General features: G+C 42.6%; 1 protein-coding gene and 1 long non-coding RNA gene across 3 annotated transcripts in view; one reads left to right on the forward strand and one right to left on the reverse strand.

Moving 5' to 3' along the window:
• The window catches only part of CPEB2 (cytoplasmic polyadenylation element binding protein 2), a 53,806-nt gene extending 40,904 nt beyond the window's left edge, over positions 1–12,902 (reverse strand). For both annotated transcript variants that reach the window (XM_080591174.1, XM_080591173.1), the window contains exons 1-2: positions 11,302–12,902; positions 8,881–9,159 (exon numbers count right to left, since the gene is read on the reverse strand). In XM_080591174.1, the coding sequence (XP_080447300.1) occupies positions 8,881–9,159; positions 11,302–12,765 (1,743 nt within the window). In that variant the 5' untranslated portion in view covers positions 12,766–12,902. The remainder of the gene's footprint in view (positions 1–8,880; positions 9,160–11,301) is intronic.
• Positions 12,903–16,087: 3,185 nt separating this feature from the next.
• LOC308194806 overlaps positions 16,088–23,923 on the forward strand; it is a 67,341-nt gene continuing 59,505 nt past the window's right edge. Inside the window, exon 1 of the long non-coding RNA XR_013950880.1 lies at positions 16,088–22,952. This is a non-coding gene — a long non-coding RNA (uncharacterized lncRNA). The remainder of the gene's footprint in view (positions 22,953–23,923) is intronic.

The raw sequence follows: 23,923 nt of genomic DNA on the forward strand, positions 1-23,923 counted from the left end.
CTCTTGCAAAACCCCGTGCTGAGTAAACAGAAACCAGATTTTGCCACCTTTGTAGCCAATGGGGTAAAAGAACAGGCATTAGTAAAATATGGACAAAAGTCTACGTGTGACATTTGGTCATTGCAGGCTCACTAGGGAAGATTTTCTTACTTATTCTTTAATCATTGCTCATTCAACATTGAGATAAATGACCATCTGGGGGTGCCCAGTGCCAGGACATGTAGCAGTGGGCACAAACAGGAACACAGGAGGTTCTGAACACCATGCCATGCTTTATGCCATGCAGGTGACTGAGCACTGGCACAGGTTGCCCAGAGAGGCTGTGGTGTCTCCTCCTTGAAGATGTGCAAAAGCTGCCTGGACGTGGTCCTGGGCAGCCTGCTTTGGGCAGCCCTGCTGGAGCAGGGGATGGAGCAGATGGGCTCCTGCCAGCCTCAGCCATGCTGCGAGTCTGTAAGGAGCTGTCAACATACTTTAACCTCGCCCTGGAGAGCAGAAGCTTTTAAGAAAGGGCTCCATCACTGTTAATCCCTAATAGTGGCTCACTTGATCACAGACCTTATGGGGAAATGGAGAAGTACAGCAAAAAGTGTTTGTGACTCCTTTGTAAACTGCTCCACTGGCTGACATGGTTAATGCAACTTTGCCCTTGCACCACTCCATTTTGCAACTTTTGTATTACCAAACTGAAAGGTCATGTGCTGCTGGAAGCAGCAATAAGCTTTCCCTATCCTCAACACTTTAAACAGTTCATTTCTATGAAGCTAATAAAAGAGTTTCGTTTCTTTGAAGTGTATTACTCTATTTCTGGCAGTGAAAACAAATTAGACGTGCCCTATACAATATAAAAATGTTGTGAATTTAGAATTTCAATACAGGAACTATACTCCGCTGTCTCACAACCCACATGTCACTATCCACTTGTGTGCTTGGCTAACACTGAGGTAATCAGTGCTTCAAATTTGTAAGATCGATTCCAACTCACACTGATGAACTATTTACTGTACTGCAATGCTTTCTGAAACGTAATTACCTCAAAAGGAGCGAGATGTTTTTTGAGTAAAAGGTTCATTTTAAACTTTTGTGCAACTAAGCTTCATAATGCTAAAATTCTGCTTTATGTTCCCCAAAAACACACATCATGTTTTTAAAGAGCACAAGGATAACTTATGCAAATATGAAGCTTTCATTTCAAAGCAGAATTTAAGTATGTCAATAATGTAGGTCACATCCACAAAAGTTTCTAGAAAGTTCTGCTGCAGAAAAACATCCACAGTGCTTTGAAAGGGGACAACACTATTACAGCACGTTCAGCTCCATCAGGGAACCTGCGCTGTGGTTTTCCAGCATCCCTGCGACAAGCACGAGAAGTACTCCCACCAAACACGATGGCTTTACGGAGCTTTCCATGCACATGGAAGCAGAACTACTTCCATATTGTTTTAAAGTTTTTTCCAGGTTGTTTTTAAAATAACTGCTTATCAAGCATGTTGAAAGAATGGAACGACAGATTATCACTAATATGGAGGCACTGATACATAAGTGCATGTGTTTTGTTTTTTTTTAAACCATCCTAACTCCAAAAAAAACCCTTTTGCCAAGGATGAATTCCTGTAAAATATTTTGCATTTCCCTCACCTCTGTGGCTCATCAATCGTGTACTAAGAAGCAAACAAACTGTGGCCGTGTCAGAAGGTCCATGCCTCAGTGGAATGTCACAACATAACACGAGCTTTTCCCAGAGCCGGTAAAGTTAACTTCTCCCAAGCACTCCAGACGCTCACGCTAGCTTTTCATCTCTTTTTAACTGTAGAAGTATTTGCATCTTGGTTGACCTACCTTCCCAGTGCTGTAATCGCATCTGCATTCCTTCAGGGAAGAACTGAAAATGTTTTTGGTGCAACTGTCCACAGATTCAGGGGTATACAGCGTTGACAGAAATTGTCACCTCAGAAGTTAAGACTATGTAAGCCAGTTCACAGAAGAGCAGTTCTTATTTCTGAATTTTTACAAAAATACACGATACAGTAGAAGCATGAAGTATCCTACCTAGAGGATGCAGTTAGTGCTAGGGCTTTTTGACAATGTCATACAGAAACACATTTCAGATGTATTCCCCCCCGTATATCTAAATGTGGAACGAATGGCAGGCTGGCAGCTTTCTCTGAAGAGCCACTTCCAACACTAAATTGTTGGATAATTTTTTTTTTGGCACAACGTATTTAGGACTTCTAAATATATCCACCCAATTTACGCAGAGACTATTCTGTCTGAGCAATTGCAGAAACTCAGTGCAGTCACCTCTCTAAGCTTTTATATCATCACTTACACAAAAAGCAAATACTTATATGGTCAGAAACTATTATTAAATATTAAATACAATTCTCCTAATCTTTACCACAAGCTCTAAAATAGATGTTCATAGTTAAGCAGCTAAACACCTTTGAATTTTAGGCTTATGCATTAAAGAACTGATCTGTAAGACAAGGTAAAAGAATTCTAATTCTGACATAGGTATTGAATTCAGAAAACACAAATAAGTTTACAGTATGTTCCCTTACATGTCCCTTCACATTCTGAAGAAACGTAGCACTATCTGATGGGGGTTAAAAACAACTTGCAAGCCATAAAGCTTCTAGTCACTTTAGAATATGGTCTTGGCTGGCTGCAAAAGGGGCTCTAACTTCGACCTTGCTGATCAACTTAATTTTTTAAAAGCTCGCTTGAAAAAAAAAAAATCATTTCCCAAATGAAAACTTTAACTATGTTTTTTTCCTTAAAACTGACCTAAATAAAAAATGTGATCTAAGACTAGAACGTGACAGCTGATTTCATAATAAAGCGTTCACAAATTTAAAAGTACCCAAATGCGTTCCGGTGTTCAGTGTTAATGTTTGCAGTAATAACCTTAAAATTAGGTATAATAGATGTTCTAAACTATCATCCTTGCCAACATCTAAGCTTCAAGTCATTCTCATTTTAGTGAAGACATACTATAATCACAAGCCCCTTGCTGAAACTGCAACTATCATAGATGAGGAGCTTAAAACATACGACTTACTACAATTTTAGCTCTATAAAAAATGAAGGATAAAGCCTTAAAGTAGACACTTTAAATAGGTTGGTTACTTTACACGGTGTCATTAGTGGTAACGATGAGCTATATCTTGTAGACATCTGAGAACAGTCAACCTGACAACAAAAAGTGCTTTAAAGTTAAAATCACAAAATTAGCCATGTAAGCCAGCTAAATTGAGCCTAAAATGCACCAAGAACAGTTCCTGTGGCAAAGACACACCTACTTCTCAGCTACGTATGTATTTAAAAATGAAAAAAACTCAACAGCATTTACTGCATCCATACAGGAATACTTCAGCTCAAGAACACACTTTCATGAACTGGCAGCAAACCAGACGCATTATGGAGATGATTAAAGGCTTGGCAAGATTGACTTATGAGGCAAGTCTAGGAGGTTTGCGTATGAATAACTTGGACAAAATAACAAAGAACAATAAATTAGACATTTGAAGGGGAAGTCGTCATCCAGAGTTACTGAAACTCCCCCCCCCCCCCAAAAAAAAAATAATCTGTAAATATCTATACAGTCCTGAACACTGAAATGTAAATACATCAGACCATACAGTAAAAGTACTTTTGGGCAAGTCTTGAGTGAGAACGTATTCACTTTAATTTTAGAGAACAAACGTGCTTTGGCACAGAGAATGAAGTTAGATACGCTACTGAGCATATACATCACTGGTATAATATTAGAGCTGCTAAATATACATATATTTATTTGATTTTCCTAGCTCTGATTTTGACTTGCATCAATACTGTAGAACTGAAAGAAATTTTAAGGGGTGAGAATTCCTAGTTCAGAAAAAGTCTTAAAAACATATGTATGTTAAGCCCCCAAAACTTTCAGCTAATTCATTCCTTTGCTTATCTACGCACCTGCCAATACTGTTTTTCCAGAAGTCTTGACCCTAAAGTTAAAAGTCAGTCAGTAGACTGTTCTCTCTAATTAGGGATATCTTCAATATGGTCCCCAAAACATAAAAATCTGTTCTTGTGCATAAGTTCTAAATATATTTCATCAGTCCCAGGCAACCAATCTACTGCATCAGAAATCCTGAAGACACTGTTTTGTTATAGGTATTACCCTAGTAAAATAAATAAAACTACACTAATCTGAAGAGCAAGAACTCTGTAGGTAGATACTCCCAAGGCCTTCCATATTTAACCAGAGCAGGACACTTGGCACTTCTGAATAAGCAGGCCAGTATTTAAGAGTCTAAATATGGCATTAAGAACGTAACTTCAGCAACTTAATCTAGAATTGGCTCGTATGTGTATCATCTGGAGTAGTCATTTAAGACATTCACGAATATTTATTAAACCATCTCGAACTGTCCCACTGAAAATCTGGGTGGAGGTGATCGTAAGACAGAAGCAACGTGACAGCAGCTTAAATTAAATACCTCAAACTGACACCTGCTGTGAAGTACAATTTTAAAATTCATTTTGCTTCTGAAGTATTTTGTTTTCTTGGGTAAATTTCAAAAATGAATAGAAAAGGGAAAAAATCTGCATTTCTGAGAGTATATGCTGTATGTACCTTGCCATACAAACACCCAGCTGGAGAGCTGCGCTCAAATGTAGAATAATAAGGCTCAGCATTCAGGACCACGAACATTGCACGTACTGTTTGTTTGAACAAACAGGAAGGACAAATCAAGGTGAAAAACACCCGGACATGCACTGTATTTCCTGAATTCAAAAGAAACACAGAACCTAAATTCATATTCATTTTATTATAATGCTGTGTTTTTATTGGAATGAAAATACTTAAACACTGATGTGTATTATTAAACTGATAGTAGCTTTTTATAAGCTTATTTGCACAATACTGAGAAACATTAAGCTTGCAATCAAAATAGGATTAGCAGATAATTGTATTTTTTTAAATGGTTTATTATTTTCCTCATTCAGGGAATGTAAATGAAAAAAGAATATAGAAAACTGACTTCTGTGCTTGTTTTGGCCATGGAAGTGCCTGAAGCACGTTTTGGGGGAAAAACAGTATCACAGATTAGAAACGTATTTTTAACTTTGCACCCTATGCCCAAGTTTTTTATTTCTATTTTTTTGGTACTGTAGATCAGGGAGTATAAGAGAATGTCTAATTTCTTGACACGTAATGTAAGTGCCTGAACTGGAATCCCAGGGGCTGTACATGGCCAGTGGTGACAGGTATGTTCTTCTAGAGAATTAGATTATCTAAATATGGAGCCTAGATTCTCTTAGGGAGAAATAGGCTACTGAATTAAAATGTTTAACTTAGATCATGTAAATACCTGACACGATTTCTAATTGTTCTGTAAAGATTCCAGCACACAGCAATAACCCCTTCCCTATATGAAGTACTTATAATGGTACAAACAGTGTGGCAGAGCTAAAGCTTTTAGGCATCATTTTATCTTATATTAAGAGCTTTAATCAATGTAGTTTATCTTATCTTAAAAATCTTCAGGGTGGGGGGGAACATCTTACAGTTAGTCACATAAGCAAAACTTGACTATTGGCTTAACTTGTTCATGTTTAAATCAGAGTTGCCATGATGTTTTAACTACTTTTATTTTAAAAATATATATATAAAAACAGGAAAAACTCTTGAAATTTGGAAAATTCCCAAGAGATGCCCTTCATAACTGCTACAAGCAAACGCAGCTTTACTGTCACTAATATCCCACGTGAAGTTGCATTTACAGTGGCCATATGTTTCAGTTTTAGCTATGAAGTACAGAAAATCTGCTTTCATCCCTTTAAGTAATATATGTGATTAGTTACTCAGTTTCAGTAACGATAACTTGTATTTATTGTCACTGGTATATTAGGTTAATACCAAGAAATGTTACTTTCAACAGAATTAATGTCAGTCCTACATTGGGGCCCCTCCATCTATGCAAACACCAGAGAATAAAGAAATCTCAAAGTGCATTTTAGCTTTGAATTTGTATATGATTCCTCTGTAGCTTACTTCTTTTGCATCAGGTACTTGTTCTACGGCAAATGGATGGGCAGCTGGCGCTGAATGCCATTCAAACTTCTCAAAACCAGAATACTTTCAAAGATGCTTAACAGAACATTATTGATCTGCAGAAAGTCAGTGAGAACACCAGCTTTCCGACGTCTTCATCTGCTAAGCTTGAGCTGGCTGAAAAGCTTTAAAACAGCCAGCTGAAGTTTGGAGAAGAGGTGCTGTGAACCCTGCCATGCGCACTGATGACTGCAGTTAAAACAAAGATGTGTGGTCATGTGGAAAAGCGTTCTGCAAAACTGCGAATGATGCGGTTGTGTGTTCAACAGGCATGCAAAGCTGCAGTCCTTCTGTGGAAGCTTGAAAGAAATGGGCAACTTTTACATACCCACAAACGCTCTCCTGTAAGACTTTCTAAATGGCACAAATTCACTGAATATTTTTGGGTGTCTTCTGAAATAGCTACTGTAACTTTAAGGATTCTCAATCTAAATACCTCAGCCTTTTATGGACTGAGACAAGCACAGTACAAATTAACAGGATGGGTGTTTGACAGCATTGCAATTGCCAGCACGAGTCCTGATGAAAAGCACCACGAGCTCTAAACTCTATTTAACTTTTCATTATGACTACTAAGATGTAGCAGTCATTCCAAGGACTCGACCATAACAATAGCATAATAACTGAAAAAAAAAGAACACAAATCCAGTGTAGCAAAATAATTTATGGAAACATCTAGTGTTTCCACAATAGCAGTGGGTAACACTGCAAGCCTTCAAATAGGAGTATTTTTACTGATTTCTACAACTATGACTTTATAAACATAAGATAGATTTAAGTATTGATAATCTACAACAAATACAGCTAGATAAGCAGGTCAATTTAATCTGTGGCTCTGGTGTTCACAGATGAGACCAAGAACAATGACGCGTGCCCACCATCTCTCCGTGAGACTCTTCAGAAAAAGCCAACATGAAAACCTAGTAAATTACATTAATGTTTCTAGAGCTGAATTTCAAGTATTTTTTCCTACCCTAGTACATAGGGATGATTTAGATTATAGTTAGAATGCACAAGACTTTTGTTTAGACATAAAAATTAGTTCATCTGTATCAGATGACCACTGCAGAAGCTTCTTAAAGTTTGAAGCACTAGTCATACCTCCTTGTAAAGCGTGTAAGTAAACATATTCACGACTTGTTCTTAGCTGCATGAGTTCTAGTGTGTACGTCACTGAAGTTTCAACATATGATGACATTAATATTTTTAACCCAGTTTCTTAGGCTAACATCATCACAAGACATTTCAGTGTTTACTTTCAACTCTTCTTGAGGCCCTCCACCGCAAAGCATTACTGATCTGGAATCCGTTTTCCTGAACGGATCAGATTGAATATTTGAAGGACGGCATCATTTTTTCCATCTTTCTACCCGTGTAAAAATGATTCAACTAAGATGTTCCAGCTAGCAAGGCTACCTAATGAAACAGGTCTTCACAGGATATGCAAATCCTCTCAAGTTTTCAGGTCTGAAGAATACGCTTGGCAGCGCAACTTGAGTATGGCCAAAACAACACCATTAGCCTCATGAATATTGCAAGTATCAGAGCTCACTCAGACAGAGACAGGACATGGCATTTCATGCCAAATAAACAGAACTCCACCAGCAAGATGGTTAAAAAAGAAAAAGAACCCTTGTGGGAAATCAGGTCCCAAAGAGCACCCCTTTGCTGCTATTACAGCCACATTAGGATTAGCTTGCTAATTGATGCAAATACATCTATATAAACTCAAATAGTTACGACGATGACACATCAAACTCTGGGTTATTGTGTGAAACCTAACCAAAACAACTGTAACAGCCGTATGTGGGGATGAAGAAAAATTCTGATTATTTTCCTTCCATATTATTAAAAAAACACTTTTGCTGGAATACGATAGCTGAGCGTGAGATTGACTCAAGCCGACACAGGCATGAACAAAATTAAAGAATATACAGGATTCATGGACTAAGCCGCTATTTTAGAAAAGATGCGTTTTAAAATAAGTTCCCTGAGATCTTTTTGGTAACTTAAAAAAAGCACAAAAACTATAAATTGTTAGAATGGCAACTGAAATTGGGATTCAAAACAATTTCTTGCTAGCAGAAAATTGTGTTACGGCTAAATGAATACAGGCAGGTACGGGAAAAATAACATTTTACCAATAAGTAATGGATGATGTCAGAGTTTTGTGACTTACCTAACGTCACATAAAAAGTCACTAGCAAAATTCAGGCGATGAGCCCAGATTCTTAGTACATCCTGCTGTTTAACACTTCCAGCCAAAATATAAGTTTGTAGAATGTGGAGGAAAACAATAAAATCTCACTAATATGCAAGTGTCAGACTAGAATATCAGTAAAAGACTAACGTGACAAAGATTCAGAGCCATCTACAAGAGTTTGAGACACATCTACAAGAGTTTGTAAGAAAATCTGTATACAAGTATAAGCGAACAAAACACATGCTAAGTTTTAGAAGGGATTTATGAGAATATGAGCATTATGATAGGCAGAAAATACTTGCTAGATTAAATGTTTTTGCTCCTCTATTGCTGTGTCAATGGCCACATTTCTATCTTTCTTGACAGTCAATATTCTTCATTAACTGTAAGAATCACATATTTCTGAATACAATGATAACATTGGGGTTAGTTGCAATTAAATAGTAAAAATTATATACAATTACACAATTTTCAAACCAAGTATTAGTACAATAACCACTGCTAATTCTTCTTTAGAGCGAAGGAAGCCAAAATGCTACACAAGACTATGAATGCACCATTTACATACCATCCTTACCTGCAAGGGAAGGAGAGTATTACTGTTGTTGTCAGTTCGGAAAACATTATCTTCAATCCACGATTTTGGTGTCAGTGATGGAGTGGAGCGAGTAAATTTAGGAGGAGCTATGACATTACCAGAAAAGGGCTTCTTCAAAGGAGAGATCTGGTTCATAGTTCCTGGAATTCCCATGTTTCCAGTTCTGCGATGGTCTCTGCCATGCATTCCTCCCCAGGATATATTTCCTGTGCTCCAGCCACTACTTTGATTGCTCCAGGGCGACTGCTTCAGAAGAGGCTAAAAAGAAAGATTCATTTATATTATGTTGAAAATACTTGAAATGTTTTCATCCTTCACAAAAAACCACCAAAAAAACACCAATCCGTCAATGCTCAGAAGATTTCTATGATCTTCTCTTTCCTGATATTGTATAAATTCATTACTGAGGCAAAAAAAAAAAGAAAATCTAATAGAGAGTCATAAAAAAATTGTGATTCCCACTCTCCTCCCACAGTCCTTTGTGTAACCAATTCAGATTGTTTTCCTTTTAGTAACCGGTAGGATACTTTGAAAGTCCACTGTAGAACAATCCTAGGTTTAAAAATCATGTTACAAAAAGGCTCAGGGCCTTAACCACCTAACTGATACATTATTTCGTATTACATAGAAAGATCTCCAGAAAAAAACAACAAAAATTTCATTTTTTTTTAAATTATCATTATTAAAAAGAGATTGGTGAGTAGGTATTTAAAAATTAAAATTCAGATAGCAGATTGAATTTTTTCCCCCAGTATCGCTGAGTATCACTAAGTATTACCATATAAGAGCAAAGAAGAGAATCTGTTTGAAGAAGCTATCTTAACATTTCCACATTAAAATGCATTATTCTGAAACCACGGCTCAAGCATTTCTGGAGTAATGAACAGGACTATCTCTGGCATTCTGCAGCTTACTTTTTTTTTTTTTAATTACCTCCCTATTTAGAAGCAGTACAAAGTATTTCTGTATTTAACAAGCGCACTATTACTACGCTCCTCAACATCACAATGTAGACTGTCTTTAGAGCAAAAACCTCGCAAGGTGACAAGTTTTTACTCCTAAAGCACAACTTGTGCTAAAACCTGACCTACAGCGGTTGTCCGTACTACCAAGAGGTGGACCCACTGAGCCTGACTGACAGCGAAGAACAACATTTATCTTCAGTGCTCTAAAACCCGACTGTTCTTGGAAAGGCCTTTTCTCAAGCATACAAGTGGGGTGCGTGTGAGGGGAGGATATTCTAAATTCGGTACTTTTATCTCAAAGCTTAGCTGCAAGCAGCCCTCAGCTTGTAATTTCAGTAACTTAAAAATTTAAACCACGTTGATACGTTATGCAGTAGATAAAACAGAAAGAAGGCATTATAACGCGCTCTCCCCGAGAAAACAAACAAAAAAAAACCTAAAGACATTTTTTGGTCAAGTAATCAGGCAAACATCCCATTCTATATAATTATAGATAATTATGTTGTAAAACTTGAATACTTTGGTTGGAATTTTGGGAGAGGCCAGCCCCGTATTGTGAAACGAACCTTCAGAGATAATGCCAAACGTTAACAAGCCTCTAATATTGCTAGTTATACTGTCACGGGCACCGCTTCTGTTTACCTACAACTCGTAACAGAGAGAAAATTCCCGTCCACCTCAGCGTTAGAGAATGGCTTCGGAATTTCTCGGAAGCGGGCATTGGGTGCTACGACAACCAGCTCCCCGTCACGACACCTCCGAGTCGGACCTCGAAGGGGCACGCGTGAAAGGAGATTCCAGTTTTGAAATTGTCAAAATAAATGCTTCACCCAGCCGGCTCCACCACCTAAAACTGACATAACGCTATGCCTGAATTAAGGAAAAATGAAGATATGAGGCCTGTCTAACCTAGGCCTTTCGTGAGCGGGCGGACGGTGAGCGCAAGAGGCGGCTGCGGCGCGCTGGCAGGCACCGGCACCCGTCGGCTGCCCTCCCAACCCCTACTTCGTCCTCAACTTCCATTTTAACACTGTTGGGGACTGTTAGGGCGCTTCAGGAAAATCTGCGGGGGAACCGCGGCAACCTGAAACACTGTATTGCGTTTGGATACAAATCCGAGCGATTTCGGGCAAAAGCCTGGAGATGTCAGCCGGGGTGACAGCTCCCCACAAGCCGTGAGGGGCTGTGGGGCCGGGGAGCACCACGGGCTCGATCTGACAAGGGTGAGGCGACAAGGAGCCTCGGGGAAAAAAAAATAAAAACCACCTCTCCTCCCGTCCCCAAAACAAAACGGGGTCCGCGGGAGCCGAGGAGGGGCCGCCAGCCCCAGCCCCTCCACCTGCCGCGGCCACCCCTCGCCTCCCCGCCCGCCCCGTGTGCCCGTCCCCGGGCGTCCCCCGCTCGGAGCCGGGCTCCCCGCCGCCGCCCCCGGTACCTGGTGGTGGTTGTAGGAGTTTCTCTGCTGCAGGAAGGCGGCGGCGGCGGCCGCCGCCTGGTGTTGGTGCTGGAGCTGGGGGCTCACAGGGGATCTCCGGTTCTGCTGCTGTTGCTGTTGCTGCTGCTGCTGCTGAGGTAAATTCATCTGCGGCGGCGGCGGGGGGGCGGCGGCCGAGAAGGGGCTGCTGAAGGGCCCGGCGCACGGGTTGTGAGGAGACACCGGCGAGAAGCTCTGGAAGAAAGCGGGGTTGATCGATGACGGGATCCCCGGGTAGAAGCTGGTCTCGGACTCCGGGCTCGGCGGCGGCATGGCGCTGATCTGCCCGCCGCCGCCGCCGCTGGACGCCGGAGGCTGCTGCGTCTGCTGCGGAGGCGGCGACGAGGTCTGCACCGACCAGGGGGTGCCGAAGCCGGGCAGCGGCGGAGGAGGAGGGGAAGCCGCCGAGGAGGAGCCGCCCCCGCTCTGGTGATGGGGGCTGGGGATCTCCGGGCTCTGCAGGCTGCTGAAGCCAGAGCCCAGCCCGCCGGGCAGGAGGTTCCCGGGGCTGCCCAGCAAGTGGCTGTTCGGGGGGGACTCCATGGGGGGCGGCTTGGCTTTCGCCTGCAGGCGAGGAGGAGACGGCGGCGGCGGCGGATTCAGGCAGGAGGAGGCGGCGGCCACCCCCACATTGGGGTCGGCGGCCACCGGTGCCGGCGGGCAGGAAGGGGCGAGCCGCTCGGAGCCCGCCCGGTGCTCGGCGGGGCTGAGGGGCCGGTGGCGCGGGTAGTCCCCGGGCGGCGGCGGCGGCGGCTCCGGGGGGTGACCGCCGAGGAGCTGGAGCTGCTGCTGCTGCTGTTGCCTGTGCTCCTGCTGCTGGTACTTGTCAGTGGGGTGGCTGAACTGCTGCTGCTGCTGCGGGGGGTGGTGATGATAGTCTGGGGGGTGGTGGTTATTCAGGGGGTGGCTGCTGCCGAGCTGGGCTGGGCTGCTGAGCGGCGGCGGCTGCTGCTTAAACTCTTTCCTCTTCTGGCTCAGCTGAGGAGGCGGCGGCTGCTGCTGCGGTTGCTGCTTGTTTAAATCCTGGTGGGGGCTGAGACTGGGTTTAAAGTCAGAGGAGGGGTGGCCGGGAGGGGGGTGTCCTGATGCGGGGCCGCTGCCCAGCCTCTCGCCGCCCGGCTGCTGCTGCCGCTGCTGCTGTGTCACCCCCAGGAGCAGCTCATCCTGCATGGCGCGGGGATGCGCAGCGGCGGCCGCCGACGGGAACGGCGAGGGCGGCGGCACACCGGACACGCCGCCGCTGGAGGAACCGGTTGCGGTGGGTGAGAAGGGGCAGGAGGAGGAGGAAGAAGAGGAGGAGGAGGAGGAACGAGAGGCGGCTGCCGGGGAGGGGAAGGACCCCGCGTAGCCAGCGCCTCCTACACCCCACGGCGGGCTGGGGCTGCGGCTGGGGGCCGCTGCCGGCGGCAGGCTGCGGTCCCCCATGGGCCGACGGGGGCTGCCCCGGCACCGCGGGGCGAGGACACCCCGCCCGGCTGGAGACAAAGATAATTAATTAATTCACCTGGGGGGGGGGTCGGGGGGGGGGTGGCGAGCACTACTGTAGACCACTACGTAAGCCTAAAAATACCCGCTCCCTACAATAAAACCCTTGCCCTAACCTCCGCTGTACTGTTTTTTAAAAAATTGACCGTTTCTACAATAAATAACCCTATTTTATCAGTTTTTTTTTTTTCCTCCCCCCCTCCTGCTTTTCATTTGTTGACCCCCGTCAGGGCAGCCCTTCCCCTCCCAGCCGCGCCCGCCCGCTGGATCATCCCCGAGAGCCCTTGGCAGGTCGCTTCCCCCGGGGCAGGCCACCCCCCCCTTCCCCTTCTTCTTCCTCCTCCTCCTCCCGCTACACAACAGTTCCGGGGCCGGGCACCGACCGCCGGGCTCCGAGCACCGCGCGGGGCGGACAGGAGGCCGGCCGTCCCGCCGCCTCCTTGCCGAAGCGGGGCCCCGCTCCGCTCCCCCCTCCGCCGCCGCCTCCCCCGCCCCCAATACCGGCTGCCGGCCGGCCGCAACCCCCTTAAGAACGCCGGAACATTCGTCATAGTTACGTCACAGCGCGCCCCGCCCCGCCCGCCCGACCTCGGTAATAAGCCGGCTGTGGCCACGCCCCCTCATGAATAATGCATGACAGCCGGCAGCCCCGCCCAATCCCGCGGGCCGGGGGGGGGGCTCGCGCCGCCCAACGACGCGAGGCGCCGGCGGGCGGGGTGGGCGCTACCATTATTATAGGGGGGGGATACAAAGGGGGGTTGTGTGGTGGTTCGTTCCGCCGCCTGCCAGCCTCATTTGCATTGACGCAGGCGTGGGGAGGGGGCGGGGCGCGGCGGCACGAGCCGAGGGGCTGGCGAGGACCGGCCGTTATGGCGGCGGGGGGAGCCCAAAGGAGGGGACAGGGGATACAAATAAACGCTGGGGACGTGTCGTGGCTGGGCCTTTTGGGCTCTTCTCCAGGAATCTGTTAGTGGCCGCCGTCAGAAACTGTGTGGCTGCTTTCCGTTGGGCCAGTGGACCCTTGGCCATTGGAAACATCCCTTATTTTTTAAATTGGTGTGGGCTTGTTCTATGTGAATAAAATGCAGATTAAATACTGTGTGTGTGCTCATCTCTGACGTGAACGTGGGTCTGTGTGGGGGTGTATATTTGGGTATCCATGCCACCTTGCAGGGTTACCACACACAGACAATCGCAGCGCAGAAGACTAGCTGATAAATATTTTCCTTCGCTGTATTTCCCCTTAATGCTCCACCATTATTCATTACGTTGGCATCCAGTCTAACTCTGCAGCTGTCTTCCATGTAACTAAACGTAGGGTGCAGACCGAGGCCCTGCCGATGATGGCATGCTAAGGAAATGTTGCTGGCCGAGTACTGGTTGTGCTCTGAATAGCGAGTTGCTTCATGGCCCGGTCCTCACAAACATGGCTCTGGGGAGCTGTAGAACTGGTAGGATCCAGCTTCCCTCTGCCTCTGTGTCATGCGCCTGATGTTCGGTTATGTGCAAGCCTGAACAGAAGCTGTCCTCTACCTGGGGCGTTTGCTGGCATCTGACCAGGGTGGAAGTAGTTCTGTGCTGTTCTCTCCCGCAGCCAGCTGCCTATTGCTAGAAAGTGCATAGGAACTCGTTTATCTATTGTTTTTGTCCCCTCACCTTTAAATTGAGCCCAAATTCTAGAAAATCTTCATTCAGAATAGTTATTGAGGTGTCCATGAGCTTTTAACTCATAGAATCATTAAGGCTGGAAGAGACCTTCAAGATCACCTGCTCCAACCATCCCCCTACCACCAATGTCACCCACTAGATCTTGTCCCTAAGCACCAGATCCAACCTTTCCTTGAACACCCCCAGGGACGGTGACACCACCACCTCCCTGGGCAACCCATTCCAATGCCTGACTGCTATTTCTGAGAAGAAATGTCTCCTCATTTCCAACCTAAACCTCCGCTGGTGGACAAGAACGCTCATACCTTCTATGACACCCTATGTCTACCATGGTAGCTATCTACTCCGATCATGCACGTTTATTAAAACAAGTTTCGTGGGGGGAATCTCATCACTTTTTAACTATGTATGTATAAAGTAAGCATCCACTCTGAATTAGTTGGCTCATCTGCAAACAAAAGACAGGTGCTACCAAAGCATGATTCATCTTACTCTAATGCAGGTACCTTTAGAGAGAGAAACCTGATCTCTCTCTGCTGATTTTGAGGAAAAATTTTGAGGCTGTATCTTACCCAGGAGTTTGGAGGTGCTCCTTGGTTGTGTGGCTTCTTAATCTTGCTACAAACAAGAGTGGCTGTGCTGAGTCAAACCAAGCGTCCTTGGGACTCCTGTCCCTTCTGCCTCAGGTACAGGATCCCCGCAGCCCTTCGTTCTTGGTGTATGCCAGGGCCAGAGATTCAAGCTTCTCCTCCACTAGATCAACTCTCTTCAAGAAGTGATGGGCCCTGTCCTTGGTTTTCCAAGGGCTTTGTCCTTTGTTTTCCCTCTCCACTTCCCTATTTTTGACCATTTGCCATTCACACCCTGTTGCTTTCATTTTTTTTTGTCCCTTATAATCACTCGATTCCTTCTTTCTTTCTTATTTTTTAGCTGCCTCTTTGCAGGGAAGGTTTGAGATCATTTTTGGATTGGGCTAGTAGGAAAGGAATGAAGCGTGTGAAAGCAGAAGCCTAAATTAATATGTAAGAACAGGCTAAATGTGTAAACCTTCCTTCAGTTACCTCAACTGTTTGCTACTCAGGGTTTTGCGAGACATGCTTTTCCAGAGCTTAGGGGATGCTGGGACGCTCGGACACCGTGTTCCCCGATTGTCACTGGAAAGCGACCCTGTACCTGGGCCCGAAGAGCAGAGCTCCTGACCTGAATGATCTGGGGATGCTAGAGAGGAGCCACTTATCTCAGATGAGGAGCTTTGAGTAGACAGCAGACGTCGGGAGCACCGAGTGCCAAGCCGTGTGCGACAGCACTGTACGTACCATGTAAATTGGAAAAAACAGGTGTTGCGAAACAAGCTGTCAGGTCGGTAAAACCCAATATACCTAAGTTATGCTTCTTGCAGCCGTTAATCAACCTGCTCCTGTGTACTCATTGTAACAAACGTGCCGGGCATTGACTTCACCTGGGAGGCCTGTGGCAGGGCTGGGGCTGACAGCCCTCCTGGGTTTGTCAGTGCCGTACAGACAATGACCATCTGATTTTGTCTTGCTGCGTTCTGCATCATCCCCTGTGCGTGAAATTTTGTGTGCCAAACGGAACGAGCAACACAACACAAAGCGTAAAGAAAAAGCTGATAAACTGCTAGGGTTCCAAAACACCTCTTCTGGCTGGAATTTAGGTGACGTGGAAGGCATCATCAAGGCAGTACTTCTGAATTTTACCCCTGAGTGGTTATCGCCTCCTCTAGAAATTACCATGCACGGCTTAAGCTCCTGCCTTTTCATAAAACCAGTAGAATAACACCTGCTATTGGCCAGTGTTAGAGGCAGGGTATTATTATGCAAGACAGAATTTTGGCTCACCGTTCTGTTTTTTCTGCTTGAACAAAAAAAAAAAACGCTCCAAACTTTTAGCAGTTTTAAATGCTGAAAGGGATTGTGCTGACATGCTGCCTTCTTTTGAGCAGTCTGTGGGTTTAGCTTCTTTTAAAAATGTAAGTAAGTTCTTGGGGGTAGAATCCATACCTTTTTCTAATCAGACGCCACTAAGCACGTTACAATTTTGGGGAATATATGATCAATCATGAAACAGACAAAAATTTTAACTGTGGTATGTAGACTTCCTTGTAAATGCACAGTTATTTCAGTGTTTCCTCTTTTTGTAAATTAACACAAACACCAGAATATCAAGAGCCTAATATGTAAAAAAATAACATAACTGTGCTGCCAGGAGCTGCTGATTCCCTTCCATTAGTTATTTGGAAGATCCCAGTGGCTGTGATTTTGAATATGGACTGCAAATAACATGTTAACGTGAAAATTATCTTTGCTCTCATTCCAGTACTAAAAGCTGCTTTTCTGCTTTGTGTGTGTGTGTGCGTGTGTGTGTGTTATAGTCAAATTAAACATAGCTACAGGTAGTTCATACCAACTTCAAAAGACCTTTTTGTTGTGGAGTGGCTCAGCACAGAGAATCCTAGGCTGCTTGTCATGCAACAAGCTCTTCTTTCCAGAGCCCACAACATTTACAGGCTTTTCACCACTTACAGTGATTTACTGCTGTTTGACCCTTCTTCCAAGGCTCTGCAGCTACAAGAACATCCCCCCTCTTTTTTTTTTTTTAAATATCGATTGTTGTTTTTTTCTTTTTTCTCTTTACTATTTTACCTCTTCTTCTCCCTTTCTCCATCTTCTCTGTTTTATTCCTGGGCTCCTTTCCCCAAGCTGTGTGTTTAGGTAGCTCTGTCTGTCCTGGGTTCTCAAGGGCTCTCTGCTAGCAGGTCTGTCTCCCTCTCACCTCTGAGCAGGGAAGCATGGTCTGCTGTCCTGTTTAAGCTTTGAAATGGGCCTGCGTGTGCACTCCAGGAACAGCACATTGTTCTAACTGGTAACGAAAATACGTGACTAACGTACTCCTGATAGAGCTGCTTCCTCTTAACCTTAAAGCTGATTTTTGTTAATGACTTCTTCCTCCCATGGAAGCATGGAAAGCAGTCTGGGAGTGCAGGTTGTTCATACAGAAAAACAGATGACGGGGTTTGACATTTCACAGCAAAAAGATGTCTAAAGACTTATATCAATGGGTTTTGTTTACTGTTTTTTCTGCTCTTGATTTTTTTAAACTCTGAAAATAATAGTTATGCATTCTTACTAAGGAGGTGGGCAAGTCTTTTCCAGCAATGAGCAGTCTGTTGAGTCACAGTAGCTTACATTTTTTCCAATGCTTTTTTTTTCTTTAAAAGAAAAAAAATATTAATCATCCACATATAACAAATATGGGAAAGAAACTGTTGTTTGTTCACTGTATATCAGAATGAAATTAAAGTAGAGAGAAAATATAACAGTCAAGGAAATATAACAGCCAAATATAAATATGTCAAGGTTTGACGTAGTCGGCTTTGTTCTGTTTTTCCTATGCCCGTATGTATATATACATTTTTTTTTTTTTAAGCAGAAAATCTTAAAATTCGTGGGAGACGGGCAGCATTTGTTCATTATTCAAAGCCCTACTTACACCACGAGGGCTGTGCTGCCTGCTGAACTTGAAGGATATGGGTTCTGTTCACAGGAATGCAAACCAGTGATTTACTCTGTTTTTTCTCCTTTTCGCCCCAGAGTTTAACCAGCACATTAGACTAATATTTTCTTGCTTGCTAGTGGCAGTTTCTGTTTCTTTTTTGTTTTGGATTTTTTTTTTTTTTGGTAGTGGAAGTCATTAGAGTTTCTCCCAAGAGAATCACTGCCAAAGTAAACAAACATCTTCATGAAAGGAAAATAATGTCTGTGGAGCATTCAGAATTCCGTGTTTTACAGAAGAGTATTTATGGCAACCAACTAGTGAATTAAAGTGAAAGAAATCCTATTTCTAGTTTGCTGCTCCTGCTGTCCTAATTGAATGTGGCAATTTCTGCTAGCTTCTCAGCTGTGCAGTGCAAGTTCTCGGTATTAGTTTTAATTTAAGATGAAGGAAAATATAAGATGAAACTCAGCTTAGGAGGATTTATTTTTTTTAATTGTTGGGAATTGAATAGTGCTTCTGCATGTAAAACCCAGGGGAACTGCTATTGTCTCCAAAATGTTCTGCATGTGGTTGGCAAGAACAACAAGGACAGAAGAAAGTTCAGCTAAAAAATTCATAAGGGCTGCCTGGTGGAATGCATTGCAGTCAGCTGCACACCTCGGTGCTCTTATCCCTCTGAACTGATCATTTTTAGCTGAGATGAAACATTCTGAGGAACAGGAGGCTGGCAGATTTGCAGCGTAGATTGTTTGAAGGTTTAAACACTGTGACAATCTCATCGTACTGCAAGTCTGTAGATAGAACATAAGCTCGAGTTGCTGAAAAATGATAGAAAGGCTCCATGTGTACAGCCTACAAAACTGTGAAGAGCTTATATTCTGTGCTGCAGAAGCCTGTGTGCTTTCCACATCCCGTCCAGGAGAGCAATAATTCCCCGGTGGAGCAAGCAGACACTTCACATTTGTTGAGGATGGGACCGTATCTCGTTCTTTGTTTGGGCAGCGGCTCTCACAAAGGGGACCAGTGCTAACTGGGGACTTGCCAACACCATCATATGTTTCGTGACAAATGCTAAGTGTTCAAAAAGTTGGCACTACACAATAGAGATACTGTCAATCTCTGTTTAATTCTCAAAATTGCATGTCGGATTTTAAAGCTTGTGTTGTTGCTGGTTCACTCACGCATCAGATAGCATTTTTAACAGTCTTTATAATATGTCCGGTTAATTTGGCTATATTACTAGGACATAAAACAAAATGATTCCTAGGACAGAGATTGCTAAGGTTTAACTGCTGATTTTTTCCTATCTGCTGTGTGCAGAAGAACAACGTGTCCAGCCGTGTGTACCGCTGTAGTCAGAACACTGTTTTCGCAGCTTCTTTCCTATGTGCAGCTCAGACACAGCTGCCACTATTTACCAAACATGAAGGTGTTGTTCACAGCTCGGGGGGTAAGTTTGGGATCTGCTGTAAGGAACGCACGAGGCAGCTCTATTAATTGCGTGAATGTTCAGTGTGTGTTTATGTGCCTGAATACTGTGGTGTTACCTCTGAAATTTTAGGGCCTGATCTCACCATCTTTGGATAGGTCTCCAGAGATTGGTACAGCCGACTCGTGCTACGAGCGACTGCGTGGTGATTCCAGCGTTGGAATAATCTGCTCCAAAGACTTTCATACCATGATCTGACCGTATTTAGGAGACCAGCTAGGAGACCCAAGGAGATGTCTGGAAATTTTTGAGCAGGGAGGTTTTGAAACAGAGCTCGTGTATGCTGAATGGCATCCTGTTGGTAGCCTGCAGCACCTGCATCAAGAAAGCGAGGTCTGCCCCTCTGCGGGACTGCACAGACCACGTAGCCTGTTAAACAGGAGGAGTATATGTTTGCACCTCAGCAGACTGTAAAAGTCAGTGCTTTAAATTTCTAGGGGAAGATTTGCCAAAGTTTGCTCATTAAACCTCTGGAAGCTGTAGGGGAGCATGTTCCCCTTCTGAGCCATGGCATCTGTGCTGTGCTAAAAGCGAAGACAGCCTATGTGATGTATATGTGAAAATATATTGTCTTCTACTTGACCTTATTTCCTCTTTGAATGTAAGATGGATGTTCAGCAATTTTACAAGAACACCCACTGTTTCACTAAAAAATATTTTCAATGGATTCGGTAAGAAATTTGCTGCTTTAATTAGGAATTATCTTAGAAATTAGCGGTACAGATCCTTCAGATTCGCTGTAGGACTAATCAAACTTTTATGTACAGGCTAGAACTGAAGAAATACGGACTGAAATTAAGAAAGCTATTAACCGTATCATTGTAACTAATTATGACTATATATCCAGTCACTGAGGTGAGGTCGACAACTCTAAGGCTGGCCATTGCGATATCAGAGCTCAACCAGTCTGAACTGCTGGGTCACTTGAGGGAAGGATGCTCGTCTTCCCGTTTCTGGAGGGTGTGCAGTGTCTGTTACGAAATATTCCAGCACCCATGGCACTAACGTTGAGACTGGCCGGGCGATGAGGCCATGCCTCTGGGAGGAGGAAAAGGAAGGCCTGCACACAATGAGGAAGAGGCTTGAACTCAGCTCTGCCATACAGCAAATGAATGTGCCCCCTGGGATTTTTTTTTTTTCTTTTCATTTTTTTATGTATTTATTTACTTAAAGCTATTATGTTGAATTTCTGAACAGTGCAGGGTGACTGATAGTGAAGCTTTCAGTTATTTTGCTGCCTGTCTCCCTCCTCCTTCTAAATATGTCTAACGCTAGCAGGGCTCAGAAATAAGAACTCTCAAGTCCTCTCGTATACTTTACATCTCTCTGATCTACTGATCAATTTTGAATCAATTTTAGCTTCATCTTTTTTTTACCATTCATGCTATTGTGATGATACAAAGACACAGAAAACCAATATGCCTCTTTCACCATGTATATTTGGATTAATAAAACTGTATTATTCTTGTGGTTCTTTCCTTGGTCTCATTTATAACATTTTTAATAATTAAAAAAATAAAGAAATCCAAGGAAAATTATGCCAAGAAATATGTAAAAAGATGAATGCATTAGAATATTTGTGCTAAAATATTTTAGAGTGCATTAGCAGTACAAAAGAATCATTGAAACCTGGGAAATGTAGTGAAAATAATGTACTTCAATAAAATGAAATGCTAAAAAAGAAAATACATAAAGTCATCCAGGAAACCTTAATTTTCTGCTATAATGAGAACCTGAGGGGAATGTGGAGTTAAATTTAATGTATTTCTTCAAACTACATTTTTAACCCTTTATGCAGTGTTTTACTAAGAAGAACTAGGGTTGTTTGGGTAACTTAATTGTTAACTCCTCTACCTGCGTATGTTTAGATTTTTTGCAAGTTTAATCTATCTCTGGCACTGGAAGTCATACCTTCTAACTGCATAGCTACAAGGTGAAGAGACCAGGGAAAAGTCAGACTTATTATGTTCATCTTTTATAAAGAGAACAGAAAATCTACTGTAATTATGTCATTTCCTCTGTCATTATGGTATTGAGAGCCCAGATCCATTTTTATGCGGTGGCACAAAACAGTTTACTATTTAAGTATAGTTTACAGGAGCCACTTTGCAGAATTGATATTCACATATGCCACAAATCAATTGTACCCATGATATTAAAAGGGAAAATTACTTAGATCTTTAAAAATTCTCAAACCTTGATAAATCTCCTTGAGTAATTGTGATATAATTTTGGTTCAATGTGCTTTGACTGGAGGTCAGTCAAAGTGAATCATCCAGGGAAGTTTTGTTTTCCTATTTGTAATCTTTTTTTGTGCATGCCTATGTAGCGTGTTGTAACTGAAGAGAAAAAAAAGCTTATAAATTTTATACATCAAGAAATGAAAGGGCTTTTCATTCTTTCATTCTTTCTTTCTTTGTCTTTATTTCTTTCTCTCTCTTTTTTTCTTTTTCTTTTTTTTTCTTTTTTCTTTTTTTTTTGGTTTTTTTTTCAAATAACCCCTTTTTTCAACTTTGAAAGGTCTTCTTTATATGAGGAAATTTACCCCATATAAACAGAGACAACAGTAATATAATTATACCTTGTGGACACTTTAATCTTGTATGAATGCCTGTAGAATACAAGCGTCCACATGGGGAGTTATACCATCACAACTAGAGTGGTGTAATTATGCTGGTGAATTCTGTATGAAGACAAATGCTTTATGAAAGGGAATTTTATTTTGTCTCTCCACTTTTCAGCTTATTCATGTTCCGAACTAAAAGGACTTGATCAAATCAATGGAAGTAATGAAAATTCAATGGTTATCAAGTAGACTGTCAAGTGCCGAGGAAATCGGAAAATAATAAATATATACGTTTCATGATAATATTCATGTGCATTGTCATTCTTATTCTCTCACCCGTGTTTGAGTTTGTGAGGGGTTTAGTGAAAATTAATAAACAAAGTCTGTTTTTCGCTCAGCCTCATAAACTAATATACCCAGTACCTAAACACTGGTAGAATATTATGGATTCTTAGCTCTTATAAAAAGCAACCAGGATTTCAGGCAGATATGACACTGGAGAATTACTTGAATACTTGTTAGTGTCTGCAGGTCTTCTGCAGCTAGTGCTGAGCAGATTAGCCATTGAATTTCTATATTTCCTGCATCTCAGTTAAACTGTAATTACTTAAATATGTGAGTACCAGAACAGTATTCAAAGTCTTCTTTACAAAAATTACCCATTTACAAGAAAATAACTTTCAGTATGTTGGTAGGGGAGTAGAAAAACTTAAATAGTTATTTACAGAATGTGCTTGGAGTGAATTACAAGCATGTCTCAATGTAATTGTTTCAGAGACGTTTAAGACAAGAAGAGCCCAATAATTTTGGTGACCTAAGCCAGCCCAACCTTAATATTGACCACAGAGCATTGCCTTGACATTGTTCCTTGAAGACCATTATTTCAAGGTGAGCTTCATTAAAAAGATATCTGGTTCATATTTAAAGAGTTCAGAGAACAAAGAGTCTACCACATCTATACCAGCACTCGCTACTCAGGTAAAGTGTTTTATTTGTGGTCTGATTTTGGATTCAAATTCCTTTGTTGAATCTTTCCAGGATTAAAAAAGCCTTTAGCGCTGGACATCATTCAATGAAAATACTTACAGGCTGGGATCAAGGCATCTCGGCCCTCTTTTGTTGTTAAGCAAATTTCATTGTGCTGCTTTGGTTTCTAACCGTAAGGGAAGATTTCCATATCACCAGTTTTCCCTGTAGTTTCTTTCAAGTTTACAAACAACCTTCTTAATTAAGGACATCAGGGCTGTATGTGGCCACAACGGTTATTACTAATGAGAGAATTACAGCAGGAGCAGAACAAAAATGTGCTCTCCTCTTTCTGTTTTTGAAGCATGGAGGAAGAAATAAGGACAAGTATATTGCATCTATCAAAATTTTCATTTTTCATGTGTCTTGTCACAAGCCTTTTATAATGAGCAATGCCACGTAAGGTATTCCATTGGATGTTATTCTTTCCCAAGGCAAGCTGGTTAGAGGGTCACACAAATGTGGCGTCTTGCTGTGATAACCTGAATGTTTGTTTTTGCCCTGGCTAGCATTGCATACAATGGTAGGGCTTCCTTCCTGCTTCATATTTAGTTTATCTGCTAAAATTTCTTTGTGGGTTGAAGATACAATCTCCAAATTTATAAATTGTTTACTTTTTGTTCCAACATATATAACCAATTTTTTATCATTGATAACATATACATTTGTGACATGGACATGAATTAAAGTGATGCAGGTTACGAGGGTAGTTTGGCTTTACCTTTTTTATTTCCTACTTTGACAATTTTTTACCTGTAAAATTTCCTGGCACTGATTTTTTGTTTTCTTCAAAGCATGTCCCAATATATTTGCCTAAGACTATGAATAGAATT

This window comes from Anser brachyrhynchus (genome assembly GCF_964034855.1).
Source record: "Anser brachyrhynchus genome assembly, chromosome: 4".
Taxonomy (NCBI): Eukaryota; Metazoa; Chordata; class Aves; order Anseriformes; family Anatidae; genus Anser; species Anser brachyrhynchus.